We start from the raw sequence: 25,067 nt of genomic DNA, 5'->3' as shown, positions 1-25,067 counted from the left end.
GACGAGATCCATATACAACCGGCTGGAGCTGATTTCTCAGAGAAGTAAGTCACACGGAAAGGATTTTCTTCTTGCTCTTCTCTCACGTTTCCTGCGGTGTGTTTGTCGTAGGTGATGACGAGCATGCGACGTGCGTAGTCGACTGGGCCAACCTTACTCTCACGACAAACGGCAGGCAGGCAGGCAGGCAGGCACTATGAAACCTCTTGCTCTTGCCAAGTGAGCTTCCTTCCCAGCCCCGAAGCTAGTTGGCCAGCTTTCGTCCCATGGTCTTTCAACAGTTCAGCTGGGACCAAGTGGCCCAGTTGGTAAAAGCGAATAGCTAAAACAAATTCTCCTCCAGAGATGCAAACTGAGTCTGAGGGGGGCGCTCGTTCGAAACACGTCGAGGGCCATGAAAAGGGTGATTCCTTTTTTGTTTTTTTGTCTTCATTGTCGAGATCGCTTGCCGTCCGTTTGGTGCCGAGACCTTTCGGCCCTTGATACTATTCTCTGCTTCACGTGAAGTACTAGCAGAGCTTTTATCTAATAGCCCGAGGTATAATATGACCTCTGTTGACACTCTGCAGTCAACTTTTCTCGCCTCTCTCTTTTGTCGCTGGCGTTCGCCATAGTTAAGCTGGCCAGCCTGCTGAGCCTGGGAATAGCACGAGGTAAACGGAACGAAGTAAATCCACTACTAGTATCCAATTCTCTCCAAACGACAAAACAGACACGAATGGAGTGTTGCAATCCTCTACTGACGACTAGTGTGGTCTTTATAGGTCGTGTATGACTTTTGGGGGTGCCCTCCGTCGCCTGGGTGAGGCTCTCGTGAGTGCATACCTAGTCCGGCAGGTGCGCTCCAGATGGCAAGACACGATCTTTGACAAAGGTAACGATTTAGAAAGCAGCTTCACATTCAATCTTACATGAAAAGTAAGCACGGAATTGGATTGATTTCATTCAACCAGTACAGCGGGTTTAACCTAGCAGTGCTCCGAACTGAAGCTACATAAAAAGAACGAGGTATTTAGATAACAATTAACGCGACCTTGATGTCGTCAAAACTGTCAACACCGTCTGCCATACGAAAAGGCATCATGATCGTTTGGAATTCACAGTCTCTCGCTTTCGTGCGGGGAAAAGCGTTGCTGGCTGCCATCCACCCCTCTATGGCAGACCACTTTGCAACAAGTACTCTGGTCATTTTCAACGCAACTACTCCAGTCTGGAAGGCGTACACTACCGTTGTAAGGATGACCTCGCTTGTGCCGAGTCGAGTAAGCTACATGTCCTCGGAACAGCGCGATAGCCAGCAGACCTTCGTTGGGCTTTCTGTCAACAACAAACAGCCAGGCGATGTCTGTCAAAAAGGGAGAAGTCCACCAGATCTATGTAAGAGAGGAGAAAAAAAAAGTATAGACGCGAGCACATAAACGCATGTCCATCGTCGATATATCATCGTGGAACTCGAGTAACGTGAGCTTGGCGAGCTGTTGTAAGCGGGCTTGTACCCGCACCTCGTATTCGGCTCCTGTGGCCCTCGGGGTCCTTGGAGTACCAACTTACCGCAACGCAATTGCGAACACTGGAGTACTATCCGAGTTACCGCAGCCCATCCATCTTACCTAAGGAGTGTAAGATGTAGTTGATCCCTAGTATCTCGTACATTAGAAAGCGCAGTACGTAGCAGCGACAGGGGCATAATATCTCCCACGTGTTCTCGATTGAAGATAGTCAAACAACATGGTGATGGAACCTGCAATTGACATGGTAATAAAGCCGGTGAATGAGGAGTGGCTAATATCAAGTCGACAAGCTGCAACAGTTTCCCAACTTCGCAGAAACGCCCAGACGCTGCAGAGATGTCAACTAGAATGATAAGAGCCCGTTTCATGCTTCAGAGAAACGACAGGAGCTTAAGCTGCATCCTAGACTAGTGACAGATCCACGAAGAACAATCGTGATGAGTAACACGAGTTTGATCTGATGACGTTTGGTTGTGGCTGACGCAAGAACGACGATTAGCTAATCGTTGTCTCTCCAGCAAGTGTCAAGAATGGAGGGGCAACTGTCAGCCCCTCGTCCAGGATGAATATCGGACGCACGCTCTGGAAGAAGTGATGGCAACGAATGCAATGGCAGAGTTGACGTTGACAGAACCTTGCGAAGCTGAAGACATGGCAAAAGCTTGAGTCCCATCGGAAATACAGGATATGTGCGATGATGAGGCGCAGATGGAGATGGTGGTGAGGTTGGCCCTCGGATTCTTATTCGGGTTCCAGGTTGGCAATTGCGAGCATGTGAGTGGCCACAGACCACCTCAGGATTCCACCGTTGGACGCTGTATTATCCGTACCTGCCTCGAGCAGATTCGCAGATTTCCGCCAACAGGGACGAGGGTCGGCTGGGGTAGTTTCTAGCGAATCGAAGACGGAGGGCACCAGAAGCCCTTGACGACAACAGTGTTTCAAAGGTGGAAAAGGACGTCGATTGGCGACTGGATGGGGGCAATTTGAAAGTGGCTTCATCGCATTGAAAGACTTGCTTCTAGAGTTCTCGGTGTTGGCCTTCTATCGAATCATTCCCGTCTCCCACTGCTCGATTAGGCAGTGAGGGTCTCTTTATACGAATACGAACGGCCCGTCATTGGTCGGTAGCCAGTGCCAACTCATTGGCCCATCCGGCACCCTTGCTCCCGATTTTCTGGCGCAACATGCAAGCTGGAGCAACAGCCTCCAAAGCATCAAGGGGCAAGCCGCAAAGGTCTGGCAGGAAAGGTAGGCAAAAAATTCAAAAAAAATTCAAGCCATGCATCCTGTTTCCTGGCAGGTGCACTGAGCGGCTCAGGCCTTCTAGGCACTAGGGACGATCTAGGGACGGCCTAGGGACCCTGTGACAGACGCCCCCAAAATGCGTTGCGGGTGGCTACCGTGCCACTGGCCAGATGTCACAGCTTCTGGGCTCCATGGATATGCGAGATGCGCTTGACCGCCGGGAGCTTTCCCATATGGACCATGCATTGGCTCGCTCATCGCGCAGGTTGCTTGCGCAAAAATGTGGGACCCAACAAAACGCGGCAGATATCTAATCTCACTATGTGATAATTTAAAACCACCTCTGTAGCCCCCCCTTCTCGATAACCTACGCCCTCTGCTCTCTCTCGCGCCACTGCTGCTCGTGTGCTACCTCCGGTCAAGAAAGTTGCGATCGCAGCCAAACTCGACGACATCGCCAGTCCGCGTTCAATTGGCTCCTTCTTCGCTTCCCTTCACACTACCAGCGACCCCTTTTCGCGCCCTCGAGGATGGGTCTCCTGCAGGAGGTCGCAGGACCATTGTCGGACCAGTTCCAGAATCTGGGAACTGGTCTGCAGGTCACCGTCGGCTTCTTCGCCGTCATCGTCCTCTCCGTCGTCCTCAATGTCTTGTCCCAGGCCCTCTTCAAGAACGCCAACGAGCCTCCTCTGGTCTTCCACTGGTTCCCCTTCGTCGGCAGCACCATCACATATGGCATGGACCCCCCGACCTTCTTCAAGGTCAACCGTGAAAAGGTATGCGCACCCCAAAACTCCCAGTGTCGCAATAAACTTCCGGAACAAGCCTCCCGTACTGACAAGCATCACCCTGACAGTATGGTGATATCTTCACTTTCGTCCTCCTTGGCAAGAGAACCACCGTCGCCGTCGGCCCCCAGGGCAACGACTTCATTCTCAACGGCAAGCTCAAGGATGTGAACGCCGAGGAGATCTACACCGTCTTGACCACTCCTGTCTTTGGACGCGACGTCGTCTACGACTGCCCAAACGCCAAGCTCATGGAGCAGAAGAAGGTACATTGCCGCGGAAACTCTCCCGCCGGAAGCTTTGTTGCTGACAGCTCCCGCCCCTCCAGTTCATGAAGATCGCCCTGACCACCGAGGCCTTCCGCTCCTACGTCCCTATCATCGCCGACGAGGTTTCCAACTACTTCAAGCGCAACCCTGACTTCAAGGCCAACTCCGGCGTCGTCAACCTGCCTCCGAAGATGGCCGAGATTACCATTTTCACCGCTTCCCACGCGCTCCAGGGTGCCGAGATCCGCAACAAGTTCGACGAGACCCTCGCTGCTCTGTACCACGACCTCGACATGGGCTTCACCCCCATCAACTTCACCCTGCACTGGGCGCCTCTCCCCTGGAACAAGAAGCGCGATCACGCCCAGCGCACCGTTGCTCAGATCTACATGGACACCATCAAGGACCGCCGCGACAACGGCCGCACTGACGGTCTTGACATCATGTCCCACCTTATGAACTCCACCTACAAGAACGGCACCAAGGTCCCCGATCACGAGATCGCCCACATGATGATCGCTCTCCTCATGGCCGGCCAGCACTCTTCGTCTTCCACCAGCTCCTGGATCATGCTCCGTCTCGCCCAGTACCCCCAGATCATGGAGGAGCTCTACCAGGAGCAAGTCCGCGTTCTCGGCGCGGATCTGCCTCCCCTGAAGTACGAGGACCTCGCAAAGCTGCCCCTCAACCAGGCCATCATCAAGGAGACCCTCCGCCTGCACGCTCCTATCCACTCCATCATGCGCGCCGTTAAGTCTCCCATGCCCGTCCCCGGTACCAAATTTGTTATCCCCACCAGCCACACCCTTCTCGCCGCCCCCGGAGTCTCTGGAACCGATCCCGCCTACTTCCCCAACCCTGAGGTCTGGGACCCACACCGCTGGGAGGCCGACTCTCCCAACGCCCCGAAGATTGGCGGCAAGGATGCCGAGGACGAGGAGAAGGTCGATTACGGTTACGGTCTCGTAAGCAAGGGTGCCGCGTCGCCCTACCTGCCCTTCGGCGCCGGCCGTCACCGTTGCATCGGCGAGCAGTTTGCCAACGTGCAGCTGCAGACCATTACCGCCATGATCGTCAGAGAATTCAAGTTCCGCAACGCCGACGGCAGCGACAAGCTCATCGGCACAGACTATGCCTCTCTCTTCTCACGGCCTCTGGAGCCTGCCAACATTTACTGGGAGAAGCGTGAGGCGTAAGTTTTGGTGGGAGCGGGATTTGGTCAGATTTTGGGTTTTGGGGAATGTATATTGTAAGCCATTATGACTATATCACATGGCCGGAGACAAGAAAAAGACATAGACATGAGAGCGCTACGGCGCAGATGGCAGACTAAAGATGGTCGCTGTCGAATAATATTAATACAAAAGACGTTAAGACATCACGACCAACATCCATCAATCCCACCAAAGAAAGAAAAAAATTGCCGATCCCCGTGGCGCAAACCGTAACCGCGCTGATGAATTTGACGTATATTGTCAATCAGAAGTTTAAGCTCACAGGCCGTACTGTGTCCCCGTGCAGGCGCATGTCAAGGGTGCGGGGCCCGGCCGGATGGCGATGTTGAAGACTTCCCCATGCTGGGACTTGTTCGGTCGGTCGGCACAGCGTTTTGTTTCAAAGTCAGTGCGGTAACTGGGGTGGTCTGGACGACGTCTCAGACCGGGACATCCCCCCTTCTCAACCTTCGCCTCATCCCAATCCTACACCTTAGGCTCACTCATACCCAGAGCCGTCACTCACGCAATCGCCTTACGAACAGCCGCGTACAACTGGCGTGGGGGTTTTTGAGTTTATCCCTTGACGTCGCATCCAACGTCAATTGCATCCCGAACCGTCCGTCGTCACTCAATATATATCGAGGTTACCGCGTGAAAGATAAACAGCCCAAAGGTTCGTCCTGCGACGGCAAATTCGTGCGGTCGCATTACTCGTCAAAGAATCCGGGATCTACGCCCAACGCCGACAGTCGGAATGAGCGCGGAGGACGAGAACCTGGGGCCCCTGGTCCGGCTATGGGGCCTCCGGACGGAGCAGCTCCCGGCGCCGAGCGCAACTACCGCCGACTTGGCGCCGTTCCTCATCGCCGTCCTGCAGGAAGCCGTCCCTTTTATCGATGCCGTCGCGCCCAAGGATGGTACTGCACGGCCAAGTGAGTGGAAGGCGAAGGGCACCAAGTCCTACCCTGAATCGACGGCGCAGGTTGAGCTGTACGAGCGCGTTATCCCCGCCGCAGAGCTCGAAAAGGAGGCGGCGAGGAACAGTCTGTCTAATGGCGTGGATGCTCCTGAGACGTGGGCTTGTCGGAGGAGTATTCACAAGGACAGGCCCTCGAAGGGGACTGCTGCTTGGGAGGAGTTTGTAAAGTGCTTCAAGGACGACCATGTTGAGGCCGAGAAGGCGTTTACTCCGAATGTCATGGAGGCGAGAGAGGCGCTGGCCTGGGATTGTGCCGGGGTCGCTGTTGAAGAGGGCGGCTCGACGTGGGACGACTTCAGGGTCGGCGTATTTGAGATCAAACACAAACTCGGGATGCCGCTGAAGAACCGCGTATTTCCCGAGTTGATCATTACGGCAAAGGCTAGGGAAGCCGACGAGTTCATCGTCGTGTCTATCCCCATGGCAGATCTCGACAAGGCGGACTACGGCGGACTGGTGAAGGAGAAGGGGATCGTCATGGCAGCCTATGTGAGCGTCGAGAGAGTGAGGAAGACGCCAACGGGCGCAATCGAATGGATCATGGCAACGGCATCGGACGCAAAGGGGGTCTTGCCTGCTTGGATACAGGCCAGAGCTGTCCTTGGCGTGGTTGCCAAAGACGTGGCGCTCTTTCTGGGATGGATCGCTGAGGAGCGCGAAAAGGGAACGAGCGTGGGCAAGTGGACTGCCGTCAAGGGGAACAGAACCGATCCCAACCGCAGAGCATCGACTGCTCTTGAGGATGGCGAGTCCTCCTCGCAGGGAAGGAACTCAAGACAGGGGGTGTCGTCGAGACACGGGAAGGAACCGGCTGCTAGTCTGAACGGGACGAGGGCAGGGACGAATGGGCAAGCACACGTTTGAACGGCGCGTTCTGGGATAATGGACGGAAATAATGGAAGGCGACTAACTACCCTACCCTAATTTGCAACTTATGGAATTCGCTCAATCGCATTGTTTCGTTGCCGGGCCACGTCGAAGATGCATACTTTGATCGGTACTCAGCCGTCCACTTCTTGTGCCTTTGGACACCTTGAACAGGAGGTGAGTACAACATGACAGTTCAGATAGGCCAAGAAGTTGCGTGTCAACAGAATTGCTGAAGAGGGGCTTCCTTCCTCGTCACCGCAACCGAGGAAAGTGCGAAGGGGAGACTCCTGCCGCCGGAGACTAAAGGCGAGGGCCTTCTTTCCCAAAACAAGGTACTTATATGAGGTAAAAGGCAGTCCTTGGCCTGCACCGGCGCTTGCCTTGGAGCCCGTCACCTGCCCTAGTACGCGACTGCCTTCCTTCCGTCGTTAAACTTCCCCTCTCCCATTATCAGAGCCCTTCGTTTGATTCCCAACGCCGATCGACGCACAGTGTCGGCCGTATCCCTTCCCACGTCTTTTTTACTGCTGAATAGGCTTCTTCTCACATTCGTTTCCGATTTCTATTTTCCAATCTAGCCACGTTCCCCTAATCTTTGGTATCCAGAAGCTGCTGTCTTGTATTCCCGTCGCGAACCCGAGATTCGTTCAACAATTCAACCAGAATGAGCGTGACCTATCCCGCCAGATCAATGGCAACCGATCAAATGACGTCCACTTCCACGCCGGTAAAAGCAGTCCCTTCCAATCTTTCGTTGATCTGGCCAGAAGAGGGTCCGTGAAATCATGGTAACCATTATGCGCAGGCTCCTGGCAATCTTCCGATCGTACCAGACACGCTGCTGTACTACAATCTCTATGATCAGCTCTGGAAGCAGCGCCAGAAGCAAGAGGACTTTGAGAAACGGCTCGACACCAGCGAGAAGGAGAAGGAGGACTTTCGGACCACTTTTCAAGCAGAACTCAACGCCTTAGAAAAGCAGCTCAAAGGTCAGACATCGGCGTTCATGAAGAAGCTACGCCAGTCAGAGGAGCGATTGGAAGCAAGGCTAGACGCAATGCAGCGCCAACTTGATACACAAAAGACCACACAAAACGCAAATGCCGAAACAGTGCAACACGACATCCGTAATCTTCAAAGGAACCTAGATCTGAGATCAGGCCAACAGACTGCGCCAGCACCAGCGTTGCCTGTAATTCGCGACCTCAAACGACCTATCACGACAGGTAAGTCGACAAGGAATCAGGTTTCGCAGGTGAGCTGACCGCTGTAAGATGAGGCAGTAGCAGTGAAGCGAAGAAAAGAGGATGGACTTTCGCCAGTGGTCGACTTAGATACGCGCGGGCACCCACAGTCTAGCTCCCCGAAGCCGACGCAAACTCGATCGAAAACCAGGCCAAAGCAGTCAGCCTCCGGCAACAGTCGCGAGAAGGCGTCCAAGACTCGAATGGAAGAGTTTCGCCAGCACCAGAAGGATGCTCATGAAGCATATCTGCAGCTGAAATCCACAAACTTCAATGCAGTGCGAGCATTCGTGTACAAGTTCATCGAGAATATTTCCGACTTCGAAATTTCTCAGAAGTTCCAACTGGAACTGCTCACAGTGCTGCCGGATTATCTAAGAGAGGGAAAGAAAAGCAAATATGGTTGGCGACATGTTGTTGCTGTGGGAGGTACTTTGAAATGGGAGGATGTCTCGCGAGTCGCCAGTTCCATTGATGTTGGCGAGGACTAGAACTGAAGGATGGGGAGAGAAGTTTTTCGCTAGGTGCTGGGTGATCAAAGGGCTTTGGGCCTATGGGTATTTGCTTGGCGAGAATGAGGCGCATTGGGAGACCTGACATAAATTATGTTCCGTAGCAGAGTTCCCGATTCGATCATTATTCTAGGTATGAATAGAGTCTCTTCAGTCATAGAATGGAAAATGGTGATAATGTCTCCTAGACGAGGAACGTCTGTGCGCCCCCTACCTTGTCAGTGGAGTTTGGCGCGAATGGTGTGTTTGTCACGCTAAAACTTACCACGCGTGTCCTGCAAGGCTGTGGCACTAGATACCCCAGATACCTCGCCCAGGTACCTTTCCCGCGCTGCAACAGTCCATTGAATCTGGAAGTCCAGGGACGGTGCGCCACACCTCCAAGCCAACAGGAAGGACCGGACCCAGAGAACTTTCCGCGACGACTCCGGGTTTTCCATTCCAAACAACCTCCACGGTCGACAAATCCCATCGTTAGCAAGTCTTTTGTCGCGGCACTCTGCTTCATACGCTACCTACCATCTCCGAATGCGATCCGCCTAGTCACGAGGGAGGCTCCGACCGGCGCCTGCCACCCCTGGCGCGAAAGCTTCACCCATCGCCACATCTCGTGAATCCCGCAGCGCATCCGAAATCGATATATCTTAGCCTTTCCCTACTACACCTTCCTCAATATGCCTGACATAAGCGCTCCGCCGCCGCCGCCGCGACCCAAGTTGAAGCTCAAGGCATCATTCAGCGAACCAAACGGGGCGCCCGCGACGCCGTCAGTGTCGACTCCTCTCTCGACAACGAAGATCAAGCTCAAACCCTCACAACCGCCAACGCCCGCCAGCACCGACACACCGAAACCTGTGAAGACGAAGGCAGGACGTCAACCGAAGCCAACGAGCAAGCTCATCGAATCGAAGAAGCGCGAACAAGACGAGATCGACGACGATGGCTTAAGCCGGTCGGCGAAGAAGATTAAGCTCCTCAAAACGCCTACCGTGGCGACTCCAGGCAACCGTCACATTGTGGTTAAGGCCAAAGGCAAACCACCAGTTCATCCCCCCGGCGATGGCTACGATTCGGAGGCTAGCGACCAAGAGAAGGACCCCGTCATCGAGGAACAGTTCATCTTGCGTATGATGCCCGGCGAACACTGCGAATATGTCAGGAAATGTATAGAGGAAGGAAAGGTCGGTGTGGCACGAAAAGACGGCGGCGCGGATATTGCCATCAAGTTTATCGACGACGAAAGCCGACGCGCTTTGGTTATCGTCAAAGGCCAGCATTACGCGGCAGTTATGGTGGAGTTGCCAACCATCACAGAGGGCATGAAGTCTTGGGACAGGAAAACCTTTATGAAGTCGGCCGACATTTGCCACATGCTTCTTGTCTTTCAACAAGTCAAGAGTGAGGATGAGGCGAGGAAGGTACCATTACCGCCGATGATCCAACCCGGGTTCAAATGGCCTCACGGTCTGACACCGCCCATGCACGACGCTGCCAATCAGAGATTTGCAAAGGTCATTAGTCGGTCGGAGATCGAACTGAAGGAAAATGAGGTTAAGAAGCTTTTAGCGGCTGACGCGGCTGCTGTATCCTCCAAGTACGAACTCATCGATGAGAACAAACCCACGTACGAGGAGTACTCCGAAGACGAACAAGATGCCGATGGCGAGGCAGACGATAGTGGTTACTTCCCGGCCGAGGGTTACGCTAACGGCGAACTGTTTGACGATGACCTTGAAGCTGAGCTGGAGGCTGCCTTTGAGGAGGAGATGAATCAACCAACAACCGAAGTTGGAACGCCGGCAACACAGTTTGAGGCAGCTACGCCGATGACGATGAACACCGGTACGCCAGCGGCCAACGCGCAAGACAGTGGCGATGGAGAGGAATCCGCTGTGAGCGAAGAAGATGAGGACGACGACGACGACGACGATGAAGATGACGACGACAGAGCCCGTCTGGATGAAGTCAAGGCCGTCCGTGAAGATATTACACAACTCAAGAATGAAATCAGCAAGAAGGAGGCTGAGATGGCTACAATAAGCAACAAGATCTTGCGTGGCCGCGTGGAGTCTCGCCTCAAGGACCTTAAGGCAGAGCTTCATCTCAAGATGACCTCTATAGGAGAAGAGGAAGAGGATGAGGACTAGTTGGTGCCATTGAAGCACTGGGAATAGCGTGGGGCATTCTTCAAAATGGTTTGACCTCTGTCGTGGGTCACATACACACACATTTCTACAGCTATGTATGCCTAGAGCAGAATCATAGGCACATAAGCATAATATTGAAAGCCAAGGTGCTTTGCAACGTCCTTTCTCCTCTAGTTGCGTCATTGAAGTGATGATATAAGAGCCGGCGACGCCGACAGTAGATATTTTACAAGAGCCAAACCACCTTTTTTCATGCTCTCTATGGTACATGACCCAAGCCCGCGACCGCCGCAATCCCGTGAATGCCCACACCTATACCACAGACCATGTTTACATAGACTTGAGGTAGTTAGTCTCCTTAATCTTGGCCTTGCGCTCCTTGCGCATCGCCTTGCGCAGGTCTTCTCTCTTCTCCAGGGCTTGCAGGTTGTGCGTAACGTCCTTGCCCTTTTCTCCGGGCAAGTTGATGGACTGCTGCGGCATGGGGATCTTGGGAGCGAGAGCCTCCGTATCACCGGAGGCGAGGAGCTTGGCTTCGATGGCCTTTTGGCGCTTGGCAGCAAGCTTACGTTGCTTCTTGGATTTGGCTGGTGGGCGCATGGGCATGTTAGCAAAGGAACTAGATCACAAGAGCCGTTTCCTAGGTCTGATCGGCGGGCACACATACAGAACATCTCGGCGGCGAGATCATCCGCAGACTCTGTGGTCTCCTTCTTGGTCTCGAGGCATGTCCACAACCAGTCGGGGTACTCCTCATCAGGCAGGGCAACGGGATCCGTCTTGCCCTTTGTGTAGTTCAGGCCGTTGAGGATGGTGCCGGCGGGGCAGGAGGACACTGGCTTCGCGGGCGTCTTGACGGTGTCGTCTTTGATGTTGGACAGCTTCGGGGGGGCCTCCGGGTTGGCGGGGGGTGCTGGCGCAGCATCGGGAGCGGCAGAGGTGCCAGCGGCGGCGTTTCTTGTCCGCGCTGAGAGGGAGAAAGGTCTGACGAGGAGGGCGCCGGCGCTGGGCTGGAGACGGGGCAGAGCCGTGGCTCGCCGCATACATGTTCTGCAAATCATGCTGGTTCTCTGCTGTGTGCACGCGACGGGACGGGAACGGCGCGCTTGGTGCTGGTCGTCGACGGAGGAGGGGTCCTGGTCGTGGTGTTGCGAGATGCGTGAGCTTGAGCTTGGGGTTGCGGTGGAAAAATTCTGGGGCGGGCCGGACGGGCCTGTTGCGCACCCGGCGTCGGAGGCCCACGTCAAGTGAGGTGCACCGAAGCTACAGACATGCTGCAATACACTCCTCAAGGTTTTTGAGGGCCCATTGAACAATCGATTGAGTGCGTTTTCAAGTTTTGAACCATTTCTCGAGTAGTAACAACTGATTCAGACATTTTCGCCTGTAAATCGATATCCGTGTCGGATAAGTGCATAACTTCAAAAAGCCTTGATTGATTCGTTTGTACATGTAGCGCGAGGGATATCTCCATCACGCGGCCAATTGCCATGACTTTGAAATGGCCCAGATTCTCCGTTTCCCTTCCAGTTGTCAACGGGAACCTCTATCAAAGCGACGCCGTATTCCGCATCGGAACGCTCATAAACCATCACGCCCAGACATAGTTCATTCATGCCTGCTTGGTGATGTAGTTCTGCTGCTGGAACAGTGTGCCCTTAACCTTCTTCTCCTTCAACAGCTCAAGGTACTTTTCTGTATTCATGCGTCAGCAGTTCGACCTCCTGAACGGATTGGCTCTGCCTGTTGCTGTCCAACAAGCCCTCGCGCCGGATGAGACTAACCCCTCAGGTGACCGCACTTCTCCAAGTGGTTGACACCCTCCTTCTTGTAGCACTTGCCCAACTCCTCGCCGACGAGACGCAACATCATGGCGCCGACCCATTGCTCGCGGATGATGGCGTCCTGTGCCTGCTTGAACGCCTTGGTGTCGTCGTAGTCGACGCCGTCGAACGTCGGCGGGACCTTGGGCTTCTGGGCCAGGAACATCTCGGACTCGGGGGTCGGCATCTTGACTGGTGGTGGGATCGAGTCGTCTCGGGTGGAACGGGGTCGAATTGGTCAATGGGGCACCGGAGGTCGAGGGGTGCGTCGCGGCGAGACGTTGAGCTTTGGTGGTGATCGATTTCGGGACTGGGTTGGTTGGCTGGCATGGGCTGCACCAGGACTGGAGGAGCAAGCTAAAGGTCAGCAGAATGCAGCGGCCTTAATTCGCAGGCTACAGGCCCGAAGCCTCCCCCAGGCACACGACTCGGCTACGGCTTTCGGTACGTACCCACCGCTCATGCAGCCCCTCGCTCACCGCCCGCGCCAGTCGCGGGCGCCCCGCTGAAAAGTTGGCAAATCGCAAAAAAAAAATCTCTGTCGCAGGACCCTTCGCCCCAACCACCGGACCCTGGCCTTATAAGTCAAGCTACCACCTCGAGACACCTCTGAAATCTTCCTCGAGCATCCTCCCATCTCTGGAAAAAAGGCTTTCTCCTGCTCTTTTCCATCCTTCTATCCTTACTTCCCTCTCTCTATACTCTTAATCCTTTATACCCACATACATCACAATGGGCAAGACCAAGTCTACCACCAAGGGCAGCAAGGCCGCTGACCCTCTCACCAAGGTGAAGAACGCCAGCGTCTCTAAGGCTTCTGAGAGCCCCAAGGCCAAGTCCAAGGCTATCGCCAAGGACCTTGCCACCAAGGAGAAGAAGAAGGCCAAGAAGGTCGTCGAGCCTGAGTCTGAGTCTGAGTCTTCCGACAGCAGCGAGTCCGAGGAGGAGGAGGAGTCCGACTCCAGCGACTCTTCCGACTCTGAGGAGGAGAAGCCTGCCGCCAAGAAGGCCGCTCCCAAGGCCGCCGCCAAGAAGGCTGCCGAGTCCTCCGACAGCGAGTCTGAGGCTTCCGACTCTGACTCCGACTCCTCCGAGTCTGAGGAGGAGGCCCCCAAGCCCAAGGCCAAGGCCAACGGTGTCGCTAAGACCAACGGCGCCGCCAAGAAGGACGAGTCTTCCGACAGCGACTCCAGCGAGGAGGACTCTGACGACTCCGAGGACGAGAAGACCGAGAAGAAGGCTGAGAAGAAGGCCGAGGTAAGCACCAACTTCGCCTGCTGTGTCAACATCCACTAATAGCTCCCGGCAGTCTTCCGACTCCGACTCCGACTCTGACTCTTCCGACTCCGATGAGGAGGAGGACTCCTCCGACTCTAAGGAAGCCTCGGAGACTGAGACCAAGACCGAGGAGCCCTCCAAGAAGCGCAAGGCCCTGGATGACCCCGTCATCCCCGGCAAGAAGGCCCGCACCGACATCTCCGACAAGAGCTCTACCCTCTTCGTTGGCTCCCTTGCCTGGGCTGTCGATGACAACACCCTCTACGAGGCCTTCCAGGAGTTCCCCGACCTGACCGGTGCCCGCGTCGTCACCGACAAGCAGACTGGCCGCAGCCGTGGCTTCGGCTACGTCGACTTCGGCAACCCTGAGGCCGCTGCCGCCGCTCTCGAGGCCTCCCAAGGAAAGGACCTCGCTGGCCGCGCCATGAACATCGACTTCTCTGGCCAGAAGCCCGCCGGCGACGGCAACCACCAGGCTCGTGCCCAGGACCGCGCTCAGAAGCACGGTGACACCGTTAGCCCCGAGTCCGAGACTCTGTTCGTCGGTAACCTGCCTTTCGACACTGACCAGGACACTGTCCACGCTTTCTTCAGCGAGGTTGCCGAGGTTGCCAGCGTTCGCCTGCCTACCGACCCGTAAGTCACACCACATCATGGTGTTCAAAGATCCTCAAGACTAACAACGTCAACAGTGACAGCGGCAACCTGAAGGGTTTCGGCTACGTTTCTTTCAACAGCATTGAGGACGCCAAGTCTGCCTTCTCTCAGCTCAACGGCCAGTACCTCGGTGAGGGCCGCAGCGGCCGTGCCGTCCGTCTGGACTTTGCTGGCCAGAAGCCTAACCGTGACGGCGGTGGTGGCCGTGGTGGTGGCCGCGGTGGCTTCGGAGGCCGTGGTGGCGGTCGTGGTGGTGGCCGTGGCAACTTCGGTGGACGTGGTGGTGGTCGCGGCGGTGGCCGTGGTGGATTCTCCTCCACCAACCGTGGTGGCTTTGGTGACTTCAAGGGCTCCAAGATCACCTTCTAAATGGTGACGCAAGCCGCACGATGATGATGATACTTCAGAGGGCATATATCGCGGGTACACACTGTGGGCTTCGTGGGCTGTCGGTTCGAGACAAGTTTCTTCCCCGCGGGGATTGTGGGCTTTGAGAGCAGTCTCCTTGGAGACATGATGGACCTGAGGGCATTTCACTTTGACCGTGGGCTTGTGGCGTCTCTTGTACATCACAGAGGCATATTATGGGATCTGTACGCTATTGTGGGTTGACCAAGAGGGCACATGTTGCATAAGCAACATCTTCACAGTGGGCAGATGGCTTATTATCCAAAAGTTGGGAAGAATCTTGTGTGTCTGTATACTCAGACATGTCCGCGAGGGGATCAACTTTGACGATGACGACGGCTTCTGTGGGCTCTGGGGGTTGCTCTCGGCAGTCTACCTATGGGTATTCTGTTGATGTGGCTGGTCAGGCGTTTTCTCTCCTTCGGTTACTCTTGAACTTGGAACGATACCATGCTTTGCGACGCAGAATGGAGTAAGTATACCTTCTCCCCGTGAATGTCATTATTCGGCAGGGCAAAATATTGGCCATGAGGACTTCGGCGTTTTGGGATCGGCTCCTAGTGTAATACAAAAGTTTTGATGTTTGTCCATGAACACGTTCTTGCAGTTCCATTCCGTGCTTTTGGTGATGATGTTATTGTGAAGACTACACGTATCTAGTGAGGTTGGCGTGGCTGGCAGTAACTAACATTTCATGCAGTTTATGGATGGCTGTCTCACAGCAGGGAAGTGCCCGACTTCGCTCCCATTCGCCAGCAACCTCGTGGCTCAGCTTCCCGCGCAACGGTGCGTCATTGGGCGGCACGAGGTATGGTTCCAGCCACCCCCGTGATGACGGGTAATCTACAACCCTCCCGTCAGTCTAGAACAGCGACAGAAGACATTGGTCACTTCGCCATCCGCGCCCTCCAGCAGCAACGTCACGGGTGAACACCTGTTCGCAGTTGGATGGGCTGAGACGCCCCCGGGTGGAAGCGCCGCAAACTTGCTCAGCCGTTGCAGTACGTAAGGAGCGCATGCGTACGTAGTATGCGTTGCTGTGTTTAAAGCAACGAAACGGACGAATCTGTTGGGGAACGGAACGGTGGAGCGGCGGGGAGAGGAGAAGGTCACGTTAGTGGAATCTGGCATGACTTAGGGGACGATTATAAGACGACAATCGCGGCGTGTCACGGCTTGTCTTGGGATCGTCCTTGTCGCGGGATGCAAGTCGCAGGCCACTCGCTGGCGCCAGACTACGGTTCTGCAGGTTCACGGGTGGTTTTGTAGCACCGGGTCGCAACTTTAAGGCCCAACGTCGAGGGCCGGTGTCGGTGGTGCTCCGGTGCAGCTTGACAACGATGACATGAGGGTGTAATGCTAATGCCGGTCTGGCGCTGATGCTGATGCTGGTGCTGATGGTAACGCAGGCGCAGCTCGCGCTTCCCACTGTTTTCCCACAGTATGGTTTCTCCACTGACGTGCACCTGACCCCGCTACCTCGCAGCACTTGGCGGCCCGGAAGACGTGTGCGGGTGGGATGTTTGGGGGCCGGCAGACGGTACGGGATTCGAGGCACGGTACCGATCATTATGCCTGGCTGCAGCACAACCCAGGTTCTGCGCACTCTGGCGAACAGTATAGTAGCGTCATGGACCTGCCACTATCCGCACTGTCCTTATCTATCTTATTCGCAGCTGGAATGCCTCAGAATCACCTCGGGCGCACCGTCTGATGTCGACGTGATGGCCCAAGCACCTGACACGGTGCGATGGCCGGAATCTACAAGCGCCGACCCAAAGCAGCAGGTCACTTTGCACCACACGGGGGCTGCAGGTGTACATCATCTTCCTGGTCCGCTCCGTTATCCATTTCTCCAAGACTCCAGTCTCTCCAAGTCTCCGCCGTATCGCATGCCTGCTGGATGGAGACTGGTCCCCTTCCCCCTCAACCACCACCCCCTACCTACCTAACCTCCTACGTTTACGTGCTGCAACAAAGAGCCAGCCAGCCAGCCAACGGGCAGGGCCTCAACACCATCTCACCGACCCTGCGTGCCTTGGTGAGCTAAGCCATAGTCGAAGCGGTCTGCTGCATCTTTCCTCCTAACTTTCCAACTTCTCCCTTTCCTCCGCTCCTCTGACCTTTGTACACCACGTTTTCTCGAACCATCGTCGACGTCGCGCGAACAGACATCTCGGACCGCGAGCTAAGCATCTCCAGCGTATACTTCTTATCTTGCTCAAAACGCGGGGTTTCGGACGGAGGAAGCGCCTCCCCCCCACACCCGTCCAGCCACATCCCCCGACGTCGACGACAACTTCATCCCTTACGAACCAAGGCCACGAACTTGTTGCTTTTTCATTTTGTTCAGTTTCAACGGCGTCAAAAAATAAGGCATAGCATCATGGATGGACAGCAGCAGCAGCGCGACGAGCGCGCCGGTCAGAACAATAGAGTCCCAGTAAACGGAGCGCAGTCCGCCGCAGGGCCGCGGAGGAGAAATGACGGTCAGTGGCTTGCATCCCAGGGGCTCGGTGCAGCTGACGATGAAATACTGACATGACTTGCCTCAGAATCGTGGGTTGAAATCGCGTCGCAGCCGTCTTCGTCTTCGCTCTCGTCCATCGGAGACGAGATCGTCACGACCGGTCTCCGAGTCGGCGGGTCTATGGCCGCTCGCCGACGTCGCTTACATCACCCACCCGCCCCTCGGTCTTTCCATGTCGACCAGACAGCTATTCACGCCGGCACAAGCAGTCAGGAAGAATATGAAGAGAGCGAGAGCGAGGAGGACCGATGTCTGACGAGCTCGACCGAGAACGTGCAACCTTCTGTTCGGGCGCCGTTCCAACAGCAGCTGTCGGCCCAGGTGGAGTCAGAGGACTCGGATGACGGCGATGAGATCGCGACTGCCCTAGGAGCACGCGTTCCCGACGACCCCGTCTTCAGGCCTCACCCAAATGCATTCTCTCATCCGCCGTCGGGCTTGCACAGGAGTCAGTCTGCCGGCTCGGCCATCCATCAGCACCCGCATAGTGGCGTAAGACCGTCGCTCTCCCACCGGTCCCAGACGAGAGTGCACCGCAGCCCGCCAAACTTCATGTCGCCGGCGTACCAAGCCGACAACGATGCCGCTCTCCGTGCTTCCCTCACCACCCTCCTCTCGTGTGCTGCTGCCGCTCGGGGTCTGCCCAAGTACAAGGACAGTGAGCAGCAGGGCGCACCGGCCGCTACCGGAGTCGGACCTAGTTCTCAGCCTGTAGAACTGAGGCTCATGCCTGAATCTGAACTCATGACTGATAGACAACCACAACCTCTAGCCCCATCACCAGCCAAGACACCTGCTCGGTCACGGACCGCCACATCTTCTACGCCTTCATCACCCAAGAGCGAAGGCGTTGACAAGCACAAGAGGACTTCCTCTTCACAAACTCGCTCGTCGAGGGCGACGAAGAAGAAGAAGGTGGCCGCCGGCGAGGACGCGCTCATCAGCCCGACTTTGCTGACCTGGGTTGTGAGCGCTGGCGTCGTGGTGCTTGTTTCCGTGGTCGGGTTTGGCGCGGGCTATGTGATCGGCCGCGAGGTTGGACGTCAAGAAGTGCTCTCGGCGGCGGGAGCGGGCGTCAACGCTTCGACCGTAGCAGACTCTTCGTCGTGCGGTAGGGAAGTTATTCGTTCTTCCGGCGGTGGCCTTCGTCGCCTCAGGTGGGGTGCGGGGGTTGGCCGAAGCGTTGTTGCTTGATTCAGATTCGAAGATCTCGTCTGAATCATGAGGCGTCGGATACTATTTACGTCCCTATCTCTACCCTTAGTCCGGGGGAATCCGGGGTACGGGGGTGGATTTGATGGGTGTGATGGGTTCCGACATTTTTTCTTGTTCACTTTTTTTTTTTTTTGCCGGTCTCCATCTCTCTTTCGTCACCAACGGGTTTGAATGCGGGCTACGACGAATATAGACGATCATCAACCATGGATACCTCTTGCTTCCTATTTGGGGGAAATCGCGGAACATGCCTGACAAACGAAAACGGGGATAGGCGTGGGCGTGTGTTTATGTGTTTTGTGTTCTGCCTGGGTGCGGACATACTCACAACAAGTCATTATTATTCTTCAGCTTCATCTGAAATGATCAACGATCGGGGGTTTGGAAAGCCAAGGGGGCTGGGCAGCATTGGCGTGAAAGCTTTTTTACCCCCCCCGTTCTTTCCTTTGCAATTGCTTGTTTTTTCCGTCTCTCTCTCTCTGGTCATCATGGGTCTGGTTTTGAAATTCCGCTGCGATCGCACCCGGGGGATTATCTGCGAAAGGGGGTTGAGGCTTGGCTTCTGGGTTGTCTGTACACCCTTTACCTTGCCCTCAATCTCTTGGCAAAGATGGACTCTGCGACGCCGGCATACGTGAAACCAACTTCATCTTGCGGGTTAGCTTTAACACGGTTAGTCTAATACAATCGAAGGGCATGGTACGCGGCAGACAACTTCGCTACAAGCACACACATTTGAAAGTGAAAAGGGAGGCATGGATGAGTGGGTAAAAGAGTTTCGCCCGAACAATCTGATTAGACTTGTTGGCTGTGTTTACGTGATTCTTGCTTGCGTACGTCTGTCTTGTCTCCGCTGCAAGTCAACAAGCCAAAAATGTAAGAGAGTTTAGTCCATCCTCTGACACACGCAGCCGTGGCTGCAAGGCCAGAGTCACCCGAAACCAGCAACAGGCAAAACCCACATGCGGTGTCGTGTGTCGTTCGCGCAGTCCGGACACTCCGCAAATTCTGCTGGCTGGCTGGCTGGGCCTTGGAATGCGGGAGGGTAAGGACGGGCAAAAAGTTTCGTTGACAACTCCGTTGACACACGTTCGAAGTTGCTACTCGAAACGAGTTGCCCTTTTGCGAAACTGGCCCGGACGGTTGTGCGGACTCTGCGCGGCCCAGCAGCAGCCTCTGCAGAGCACGTGAAGGGCAGGCGGGCAGCAGACAGGGCTGTCAAGTTTTGTCACAGAACTTTTTCGAGACGAGGCGAGGCTTAGACGTCGTCTACCGTAGGAGATGGATCCTTGAGTGGTTCTGGAAGAGCAGATTTTGAAGAGAAAACTTGGACCAACAAGGGCAGTCAGTGAAGACGCAATTGCTCGCCAAGACCAACAGGAACCTCGTCTCATTGTCGGCGTGATACTGAGAAACTTCGTCTCAATTTCGGCGCAAATCTCGTAAAAGCCAGAAATTCGGGCTGCGCGAGGCTGGAGACACATCACACGTACGCATTCTTTGCTAGTCAATCTCAGGTATTTTTGGATCCTAAGTCTTTTGGAATGTCTAGATGGACTCCGCCGATCACAAGTGAACAGATGCCAGGAGCCTGTTCGAACCACGGTGATACCATACCCTCCGCATGGCTCGTATGCCTGAAAGCCGTCCTTGATTCCTCCACGCCCCCCGAGACCAATCCCGATGTCGTAGAGTTTCCCCCATAGGATCCATCTGGGAACCATGGAACCATGTCACAAGTGAACCATCGTCTTGACCTTGAGAAAGTCACCGACGCCAAGAACCAAGCGATCTAGATATCGTCTCGGCGATCGTTTCGTTACAACAACGCCCTGCGGACTTTCGGATCATTGAAAGGCTACTCCGCTATGTTTTGATGCAAGGAACTCGCTCTGTGAAGCTACTATTCACAAGATGATCGCTTGCCTAAAATACAGTCATCCTCCTTAACGCCAAGAGGTAATAGTGTTGAATGAGCGTGGGATGGTCCATGAACGCGTCCCCCCAAGCTCATCGCATGTTCCCTCGGTAGAATACGGCGTGCGTAGAGACTCCATCGCAGGCGTTGATCCATCGTAGTCACCGTGAGGTTTTGGATGCTGAACACAGCTGATCCCCAGTATCATGGACCTCCTTACAATGCGCTTAAGTCGAGGGGAACACTGCTCCCTCTGCCAGCCCTGTAGCGTCTGGGGCCACCGAGAAATTCCCTAGGCTTTGGAAGCATGGCCTCGTCTTGGAACCTCCAACGTGAGTCTTGGACAATGTAACGTCCGCCGCCACCACCACCGCCAACCGTACTCAGGCTCGTGGTTGTGTTGGTACGTGAAGGAGGCGGGCTCTTTGCTCCATTAGGGGCAAGAGTAAATGCGCTAGGGTCGAGCATAGATGAGCGAAGTCCAGACCCGGACCGGGCCCGCGAAGGGGCGGCCGGCGGGGGAGGTGCGGCCGCGGGAGGCGAAGGCGCCGTGGATGGAGGTGGCGGGGGTGCGGCACTGGGTGATGCCTGTCCAGCTGCTCGTAGGGCAGCTTGCATTGCCAGAGGCGAAGGCCCGTTTGATGCGGGTGGAGGAGGTGGAGGTGCTGGAGATCGAGAAGGGGGTGAAGGCGCTGGGGCTCTGGGTGCAGCAGCGGCGGGGGGTGGTGGCGGCGCCGAGGGAGGTGCCGATGGGGGAGGGGCTGGAGCAGCTGATGGAGGAGGCGGGGGAGGGACTCCAGGAACTGGAGCACCAGGCAGAGGAGGTGGATTGTTCGATGGAGCTGTAGAGGGCTTTCGAGATGCAGGCAGTGGTGGTGGCTTCTTGCCAATAGGAGGCGGGGGCCCCTTCATGGATGCCGAGGAGCTTGGCCTGGGAACATCGCTGGGTGTCTTTCGCAGATGGGCGATCGATGGTGGTAGTGCTGGAGCACCACCTGGAGGCGGGAGAGGAGGTCTTCCAGGAATAGCTGGCGCCGCACCAGCAGGTGGCTTGGGCGCACCGAAGGCAGGCACCTTTGGCGCGGAAGACGATCGTACGTTATTCTCGGGATCCGACATGTAGGATGAATCGGCAGCCGCGCCGGTGTCGACAGCACCGCGAGTCTTGCGCAGCTTCGGCATGCCCCCAGCAAATAGTCCAGCTAGTTGCGGTGCGGGTTCCGCAGCTGCCGGTGCCGGTGCACTACCACTCTGATCGCTGTTGCTTCTAGCTCTGTTCCCAGGTACCGGAGGCGCGAGACCTCCTGGAGGTTTGGGTGCACCGCCAAATCCAGGAACTGGGGGCGCACCTCCTATGGGCGGTCCTCCTCCTCCTCCACCGCCTGAAACCTTTCCTACAACTGGAGCAGATCTATCGTTCGTGACGGTTTTCTTGAGAGCTTTGCCTTTGGAAATATCGGAGAGAAGGGCACCCTGATGGCCACATTAGCAGGCTGTTGTCTGAGCAAAGGGATATCGTCTTGATTGAGGCCATACTCTGTTCGCTCCTCCTCCGGCCGGCCTCGATGGCAGACTGCCTAGTCCTGGAGGTCCCCCGGGCGGAGGCGGAGGCGGAGGACCGCCCATTCCAGGCATCGGAGGCGGCGGGGGAGGTGGAGGAGGCATGTTGAGATCGGTTCGGTCGACTCGGCCGTGTGTGTTTCTTTATTTCGATGGAACGATGAGTGATTTCAAAGGATGAGGGTGGTAGATGGATGTCGCCGATGGTTGGCGGTGAGTGCGTTGTCGATGTCAATAAATGTCGTTGTCGTTTCGTTGTAGTGGACCAGGTTGAACGGAGGCTGGAGCACAGCGGTCGTGTCGACAACAACGGCGATGGAAGAGATGTCGTCGAGATACAGTGCTGTCAAATGACAGGGTACCGTTTCAATGAACGACAAGTGAGGCTCTCGAGGGTCGATCAGTGCATTCCCAGGGGCGATTAGATGATGTTACTCTGGGGTAGCTTTTCAGCCGCGTGGTGTTTCGTCATCCTCGGGCAGTTCTTGGACGTACGCTCGAGATGCGGCGCTGTTGGGCGCTGGCAGTGCTACCGTTACAGCATGAGTGGGCTGAGCACCGCTGCCTGGTTCGAGCTACTTCCATTTTTGCGGGCGGACACCGCCAAAGCAAAAGTATCGCACAAGCCCCATCAGCCTAGGGAGTATTTGCAAGTAGCTGTGGCTGGAGAGTACGAATACTTGACGCAATTGCCCAACGCGGCTTGCAGTAGCATACGCCGTACATGAGAAGAAGAAAAAGAAAAGGTGCACCAAGAAAATGAGCCGGAATAGAGCCAAGAAGCTTGAGATACACTATGTTCATCTAATCAAACCTGATGCAGTGCTACAGAAAGATCTACAGTCCCAAAGTCTTGGAAAAGAACGGTGTTGAGAAAACATGCAGGATGAACTGAAGTTTGGTGAGGCGTGAGGTGCAAGTTCATGGTTGGCGCAGCGGCTGTGGCTGTACCCGAACCACGTTTCTTCGATGACCTCTAGGTACTCAGCCTGCTGTGCGCTAACTGCTGCAGCGCTGACGGACCCCGCTTGGAGGGGCAAGTGCCGGCCTCATTGGTGCGGCGAGCGCTGCCGAAGAGCCTCTCCGAAACTGGAGTGATCGCCTGTGAGATAGGGCCAGGGGGGCCGATTAGAGCTCCTGCTATTGGGTGGATTGGGCCTACGGGTGGAAATTTTGCAGGAGCTCCCAGCTTGCCCCGGAACGTCCGTCTCCTCGAAAGCTTCACTCTCCTTCGCATCGCACCTGTTACACCAGCCAGGTTACTCGTCGGTCTCCGCGTCGGCCTCCCACTCCTTTGCCCAAGACCCCAAGACGGCCTCTCCCGGGATCTCGCCCAGAGGACGGCTGTTGCCTCACCCGCCCGACGGCCCCTTTGCTTGATTCTCTTGGCTTCGTTTCCACGATTCACAACCCACGACCAACCGCTGTGCTGCTTCGAACTACAGCAGCCCTCAGAGACCAGTCGACCACGCGTCCTTTCCCGCTCGCTCGCGCGCTCGACTTCATAGCGTTCGATTCGGTCCGTCGCAGGTCCCTTCTACTACGCCAACGCCCGAATCCTCAGCCTTCTTCGTCACGAAGATGATGCGGACCGCCATCATCCGGCCAGCGGCCGCTCAACCACGATCCCTCTGTCGGTTATGCGTGACCCTATCACGCGCTGGGCAACAGACTCGATTCCTTCATACCGCCAAGCCAAACGCATCTGCGATCGTCTCCTCGCGATCTGCCAAGCTTCACGAGAATACCACATTGAGACGATTTGCTGGGGAAAGCCGCTTCACGAGCGCGGTATCTACATCGGGTTTGAGGAGCGATGGTCACGAGAGGCCTGTCGGCACAAGGGCTGTGTCCAAGGAGCTCCCTGACCTGAACAAGCTGGCTGCGATTGTTCAGCAGAGCAAGCAGCGCTTCATGTCGACGGACGGAATTCCTACTCCACAGCTCGTCATCGCAGCCTTGAAAACGTGCCAAGGCGCCGCAAATGCGATTCAACCATATCTATCCAAGTCGGAGATTCGTCCGGCCTCTGCCCTCACGGCGTCGACCGCGTCAAACCTGCTATCCCTGGACTCGAACTCGACTGCAGCTAACTCTGGTAGCACGTCGATCCCGTCAGTCTCCGTCAAGGATACAGTCGACACAATCTCCGAGTCAGCATACCAAATTATCGCACACCCCACCGTTTCCATTGGTCCCCAGGTCTTGGAGCTGTACGTAAACATCCAAGCTAGGCTTGGCAGGCCCGAGACACTACCCCAAGTTTTCGAATTGTATGCATCAAAGCCCAAACCCAAGGCAGTCGAGGGTTCAATCACCTACGTACAGCAGAACCCAAAGCGAGCAGACAAGGCCATCGAGGCAGCTGTCGCCGAAACAGCTCTGGGGGCCGCCATCGACGCCAAGAATCTGGACGCTGCAGTTGGCATCGTTGAGGCCTGCTATGCGACACAAGCATTCTACCGGCAGAAGCTTCTGCGGAAAGCGCTTCTGCCCGCCTCGGCCGTGGTTGCGGCCCCAATTGGGGTCTACGCTCTAGCCTCCAATCTCTCGGCATTCCAGAACACAATGGAGCCCGTGACAGCCACCAAATTCGCCTTTGTCGCTATCCTGGCTTATCTGGGCTTCACTGGCACAATCGGTGTGGTTGCGAGGACCACTGTCAACGATCACATGCGACGTGTTACTTGGGCTCCAGGTATCCCGTTGCACCAGCGCTGGATTCGCGAGGAGGAGCGCGCTGCCATGGATGACATTGCATGCGCGTGGGGTTACAAGGAGAAATGGAGGCACGGTGAAGAGGGTGGCATCGAGTGGGACTCTCTAAGAGAGTATCTTGGTCTGAAGGGTATGATGCTCGACAGAGTTGAGCTGATGGAGGGAATGAGTTGAG

General features: G+C 55.7%; 10 protein-coding genes across 10 annotated transcripts; 7 read left to right on the top strand and 3 right to left on the bottom strand.

Moving 5' to 3' along the window:
* Nucleotides 1-3,289: 3,289 nt before the first annotated feature.
* CYP51 (lanosterol 14-alpha-demethylase) lies at nucleotides 3,290-5,012 on the top strand (the record flags this gene model as incomplete). The annotated part of the gene is made up of 3 exons (XM_053174035.1): nucleotides 3,290-3,535; nucleotides 3,616-3,813; nucleotides 3,861-5,012. 3 exons carry the CDS (start codon nucleotides 3,290-3,292, stop codon nucleotides 5,010-5,012), a joined length of 1,596 nt encoding a protein of 531 aa, XP_053042152.1.
* A 775-nt stretch (nucleotides 5,013-5,787) lies between these two features.
* Nucleotides 5,788-6,752, top strand: COL26b_001075 (uncharacterized protein; the record flags this gene model as incomplete). The annotated part of the gene is made up of 2 exons (XM_053174034.1): nucleotides 5,788-6,684; nucleotides 6,735-6,752. The coding sequence occupies 2 exons, from the start codon at nucleotides 5,788-5,790 to the stop codon at nucleotides 6,750-6,752; spliced, it is 915 nt and encodes a 304-aa protein (XP_053042151.1).
* An 836-nt stretch (nucleotides 6,753-7,588) lies between these two features.
* On the top strand, nucleotides 7,589-8,617 carry COL26b_001074 (uncharacterized protein; the record flags this gene model as incomplete). The annotated part of the gene is made up of 3 exons (XM_053174033.1): nucleotides 7,589-7,609; nucleotides 7,688-8,108; nucleotides 8,217-8,617. The coding sequence occupies 3 exons, from the start codon at nucleotides 7,589-7,591 to the stop codon at nucleotides 8,615-8,617; spliced, it is 843 nt and encodes a 280-aa protein (XP_053042150.1).
* Nucleotides 8,618-9,312: 695 nt separating this feature from the next.
* Nucleotides 9,313-10,785, top strand: COL26b_001073 (uncharacterized protein; the record flags this gene model as incomplete). Its single annotated transcript, XM_053174032.1, has 1 exon — nucleotides 9,313-10,785. One exon carries the CDS (start codon nucleotides 9,313-9,315, stop codon nucleotides 10,783-10,785), a length of 1,473 nt encoding a protein of 490 aa, XP_053042149.1.
* Nucleotides 10,786-11,115: 330 nt separating this feature from the next.
* On the bottom strand, nucleotides 11,116-11,846 carry COL26b_001072 (uncharacterized protein; the record flags this gene model as incomplete). Its single annotated transcript, XM_053174031.1, has 2 exons — nucleotides 11,116-11,372; nucleotides 11,453-11,846. 2 exons carry the CDS (start codon nucleotides 11,844-11,846, stop codon nucleotides 11,116-11,118), a joined length of 651 nt encoding a protein of 216 aa, XP_053042148.1.
* Nucleotides 11,847-12,397: 551 nt separating this feature from the next.
* Nucleotides 12,398-12,795, bottom strand: COL26b_001071 (uncharacterized protein; the record flags this gene model as incomplete). Its single annotated transcript, XM_053174030.1, has 2 exons — nucleotides 12,398-12,480; nucleotides 12,570-12,795. The coding sequence occupies 2 exons, from the start codon at nucleotides 12,793-12,795 to the stop codon at nucleotides 12,398-12,400; spliced, it is 309 nt and encodes a 102-aa protein (XP_053042147.1).
* A 545-nt stretch (nucleotides 12,796-13,340) lies between these two features.
* On the top strand, nucleotides 13,341-14,912 carry COL26b_001070 (uncharacterized protein; the record flags this gene model as incomplete). The annotated part of the gene is made up of 3 exons (XM_053174029.1): nucleotides 13,341-13,865; nucleotides 13,918-14,522; nucleotides 14,579-14,912. 3 exons carry the CDS (start codon nucleotides 13,341-13,343, stop codon nucleotides 14,910-14,912), a joined length of 1,464 nt encoding a protein of 487 aa, XP_053042146.1.
* Nucleotides 14,913-17,337: 2,425 nt separating this feature from the next.
* On the top strand, nucleotides 17,338-18,675 carry COL26b_001069 (uncharacterized protein; the record flags this gene model as incomplete). The annotated part of the gene is made up of 2 exons (XM_053174028.1): nucleotides 17,338-17,440; nucleotides 17,507-18,675. 2 exons carry the CDS (start codon nucleotides 17,338-17,340, stop codon nucleotides 18,673-18,675), a joined length of 1,272 nt encoding a protein of 423 aa, XP_053042145.1.
* A 2,393-nt stretch (nucleotides 18,676-21,068) lies between these two features.
* Nucleotides 21,069-21,796, bottom strand: COL26b_001068 (uncharacterized protein; the record flags this gene model as incomplete). Its single annotated transcript, XM_053174027.1, has 2 exons — nucleotides 21,069-21,545; nucleotides 21,713-21,796. The coding sequence occupies 2 exons, from the start codon at nucleotides 21,794-21,796 to the stop codon at nucleotides 21,069-21,071; spliced, it is 561 nt and encodes a 186-aa protein (XP_053042144.1).
* Nucleotides 21,797-23,755: 1,959 nt separating this feature from the next.
* COL26b_001067 (uncharacterized protein) lies at nucleotides 23,756-25,066 on the top strand (the record flags this gene model as incomplete). Its single annotated transcript, XM_053174026.1, has 1 exon — nucleotides 23,756-25,066. One exon carries the CDS (start codon nucleotides 23,756-23,758, stop codon nucleotides 25,064-25,066), a length of 1,311 nt encoding a protein of 436 aa, XP_053042143.1.
* Between the last annotated feature and the right edge of the window lies 1 nt (nucleotide 25,067).

The sequence above is a fragment of the Colletotrichum chrysophilum genome, assembly GCF_026319265.1.
Source record: "Colletotrichum chrysophilum strain AFK26 chromosome Unknown scaffold_4, whole genome shotgun sequence".
NCBI lineage: Eukaryota > Fungi > Ascomycota > Sordariomycetes > Glomerellales > Glomerellaceae > Colletotrichum > Colletotrichum chrysophilum.
The sequence above is the reverse complement of the archived record's forward strand: the minus strand, read 5'-3'. Positions and strand labels throughout refer to the sequence as shown.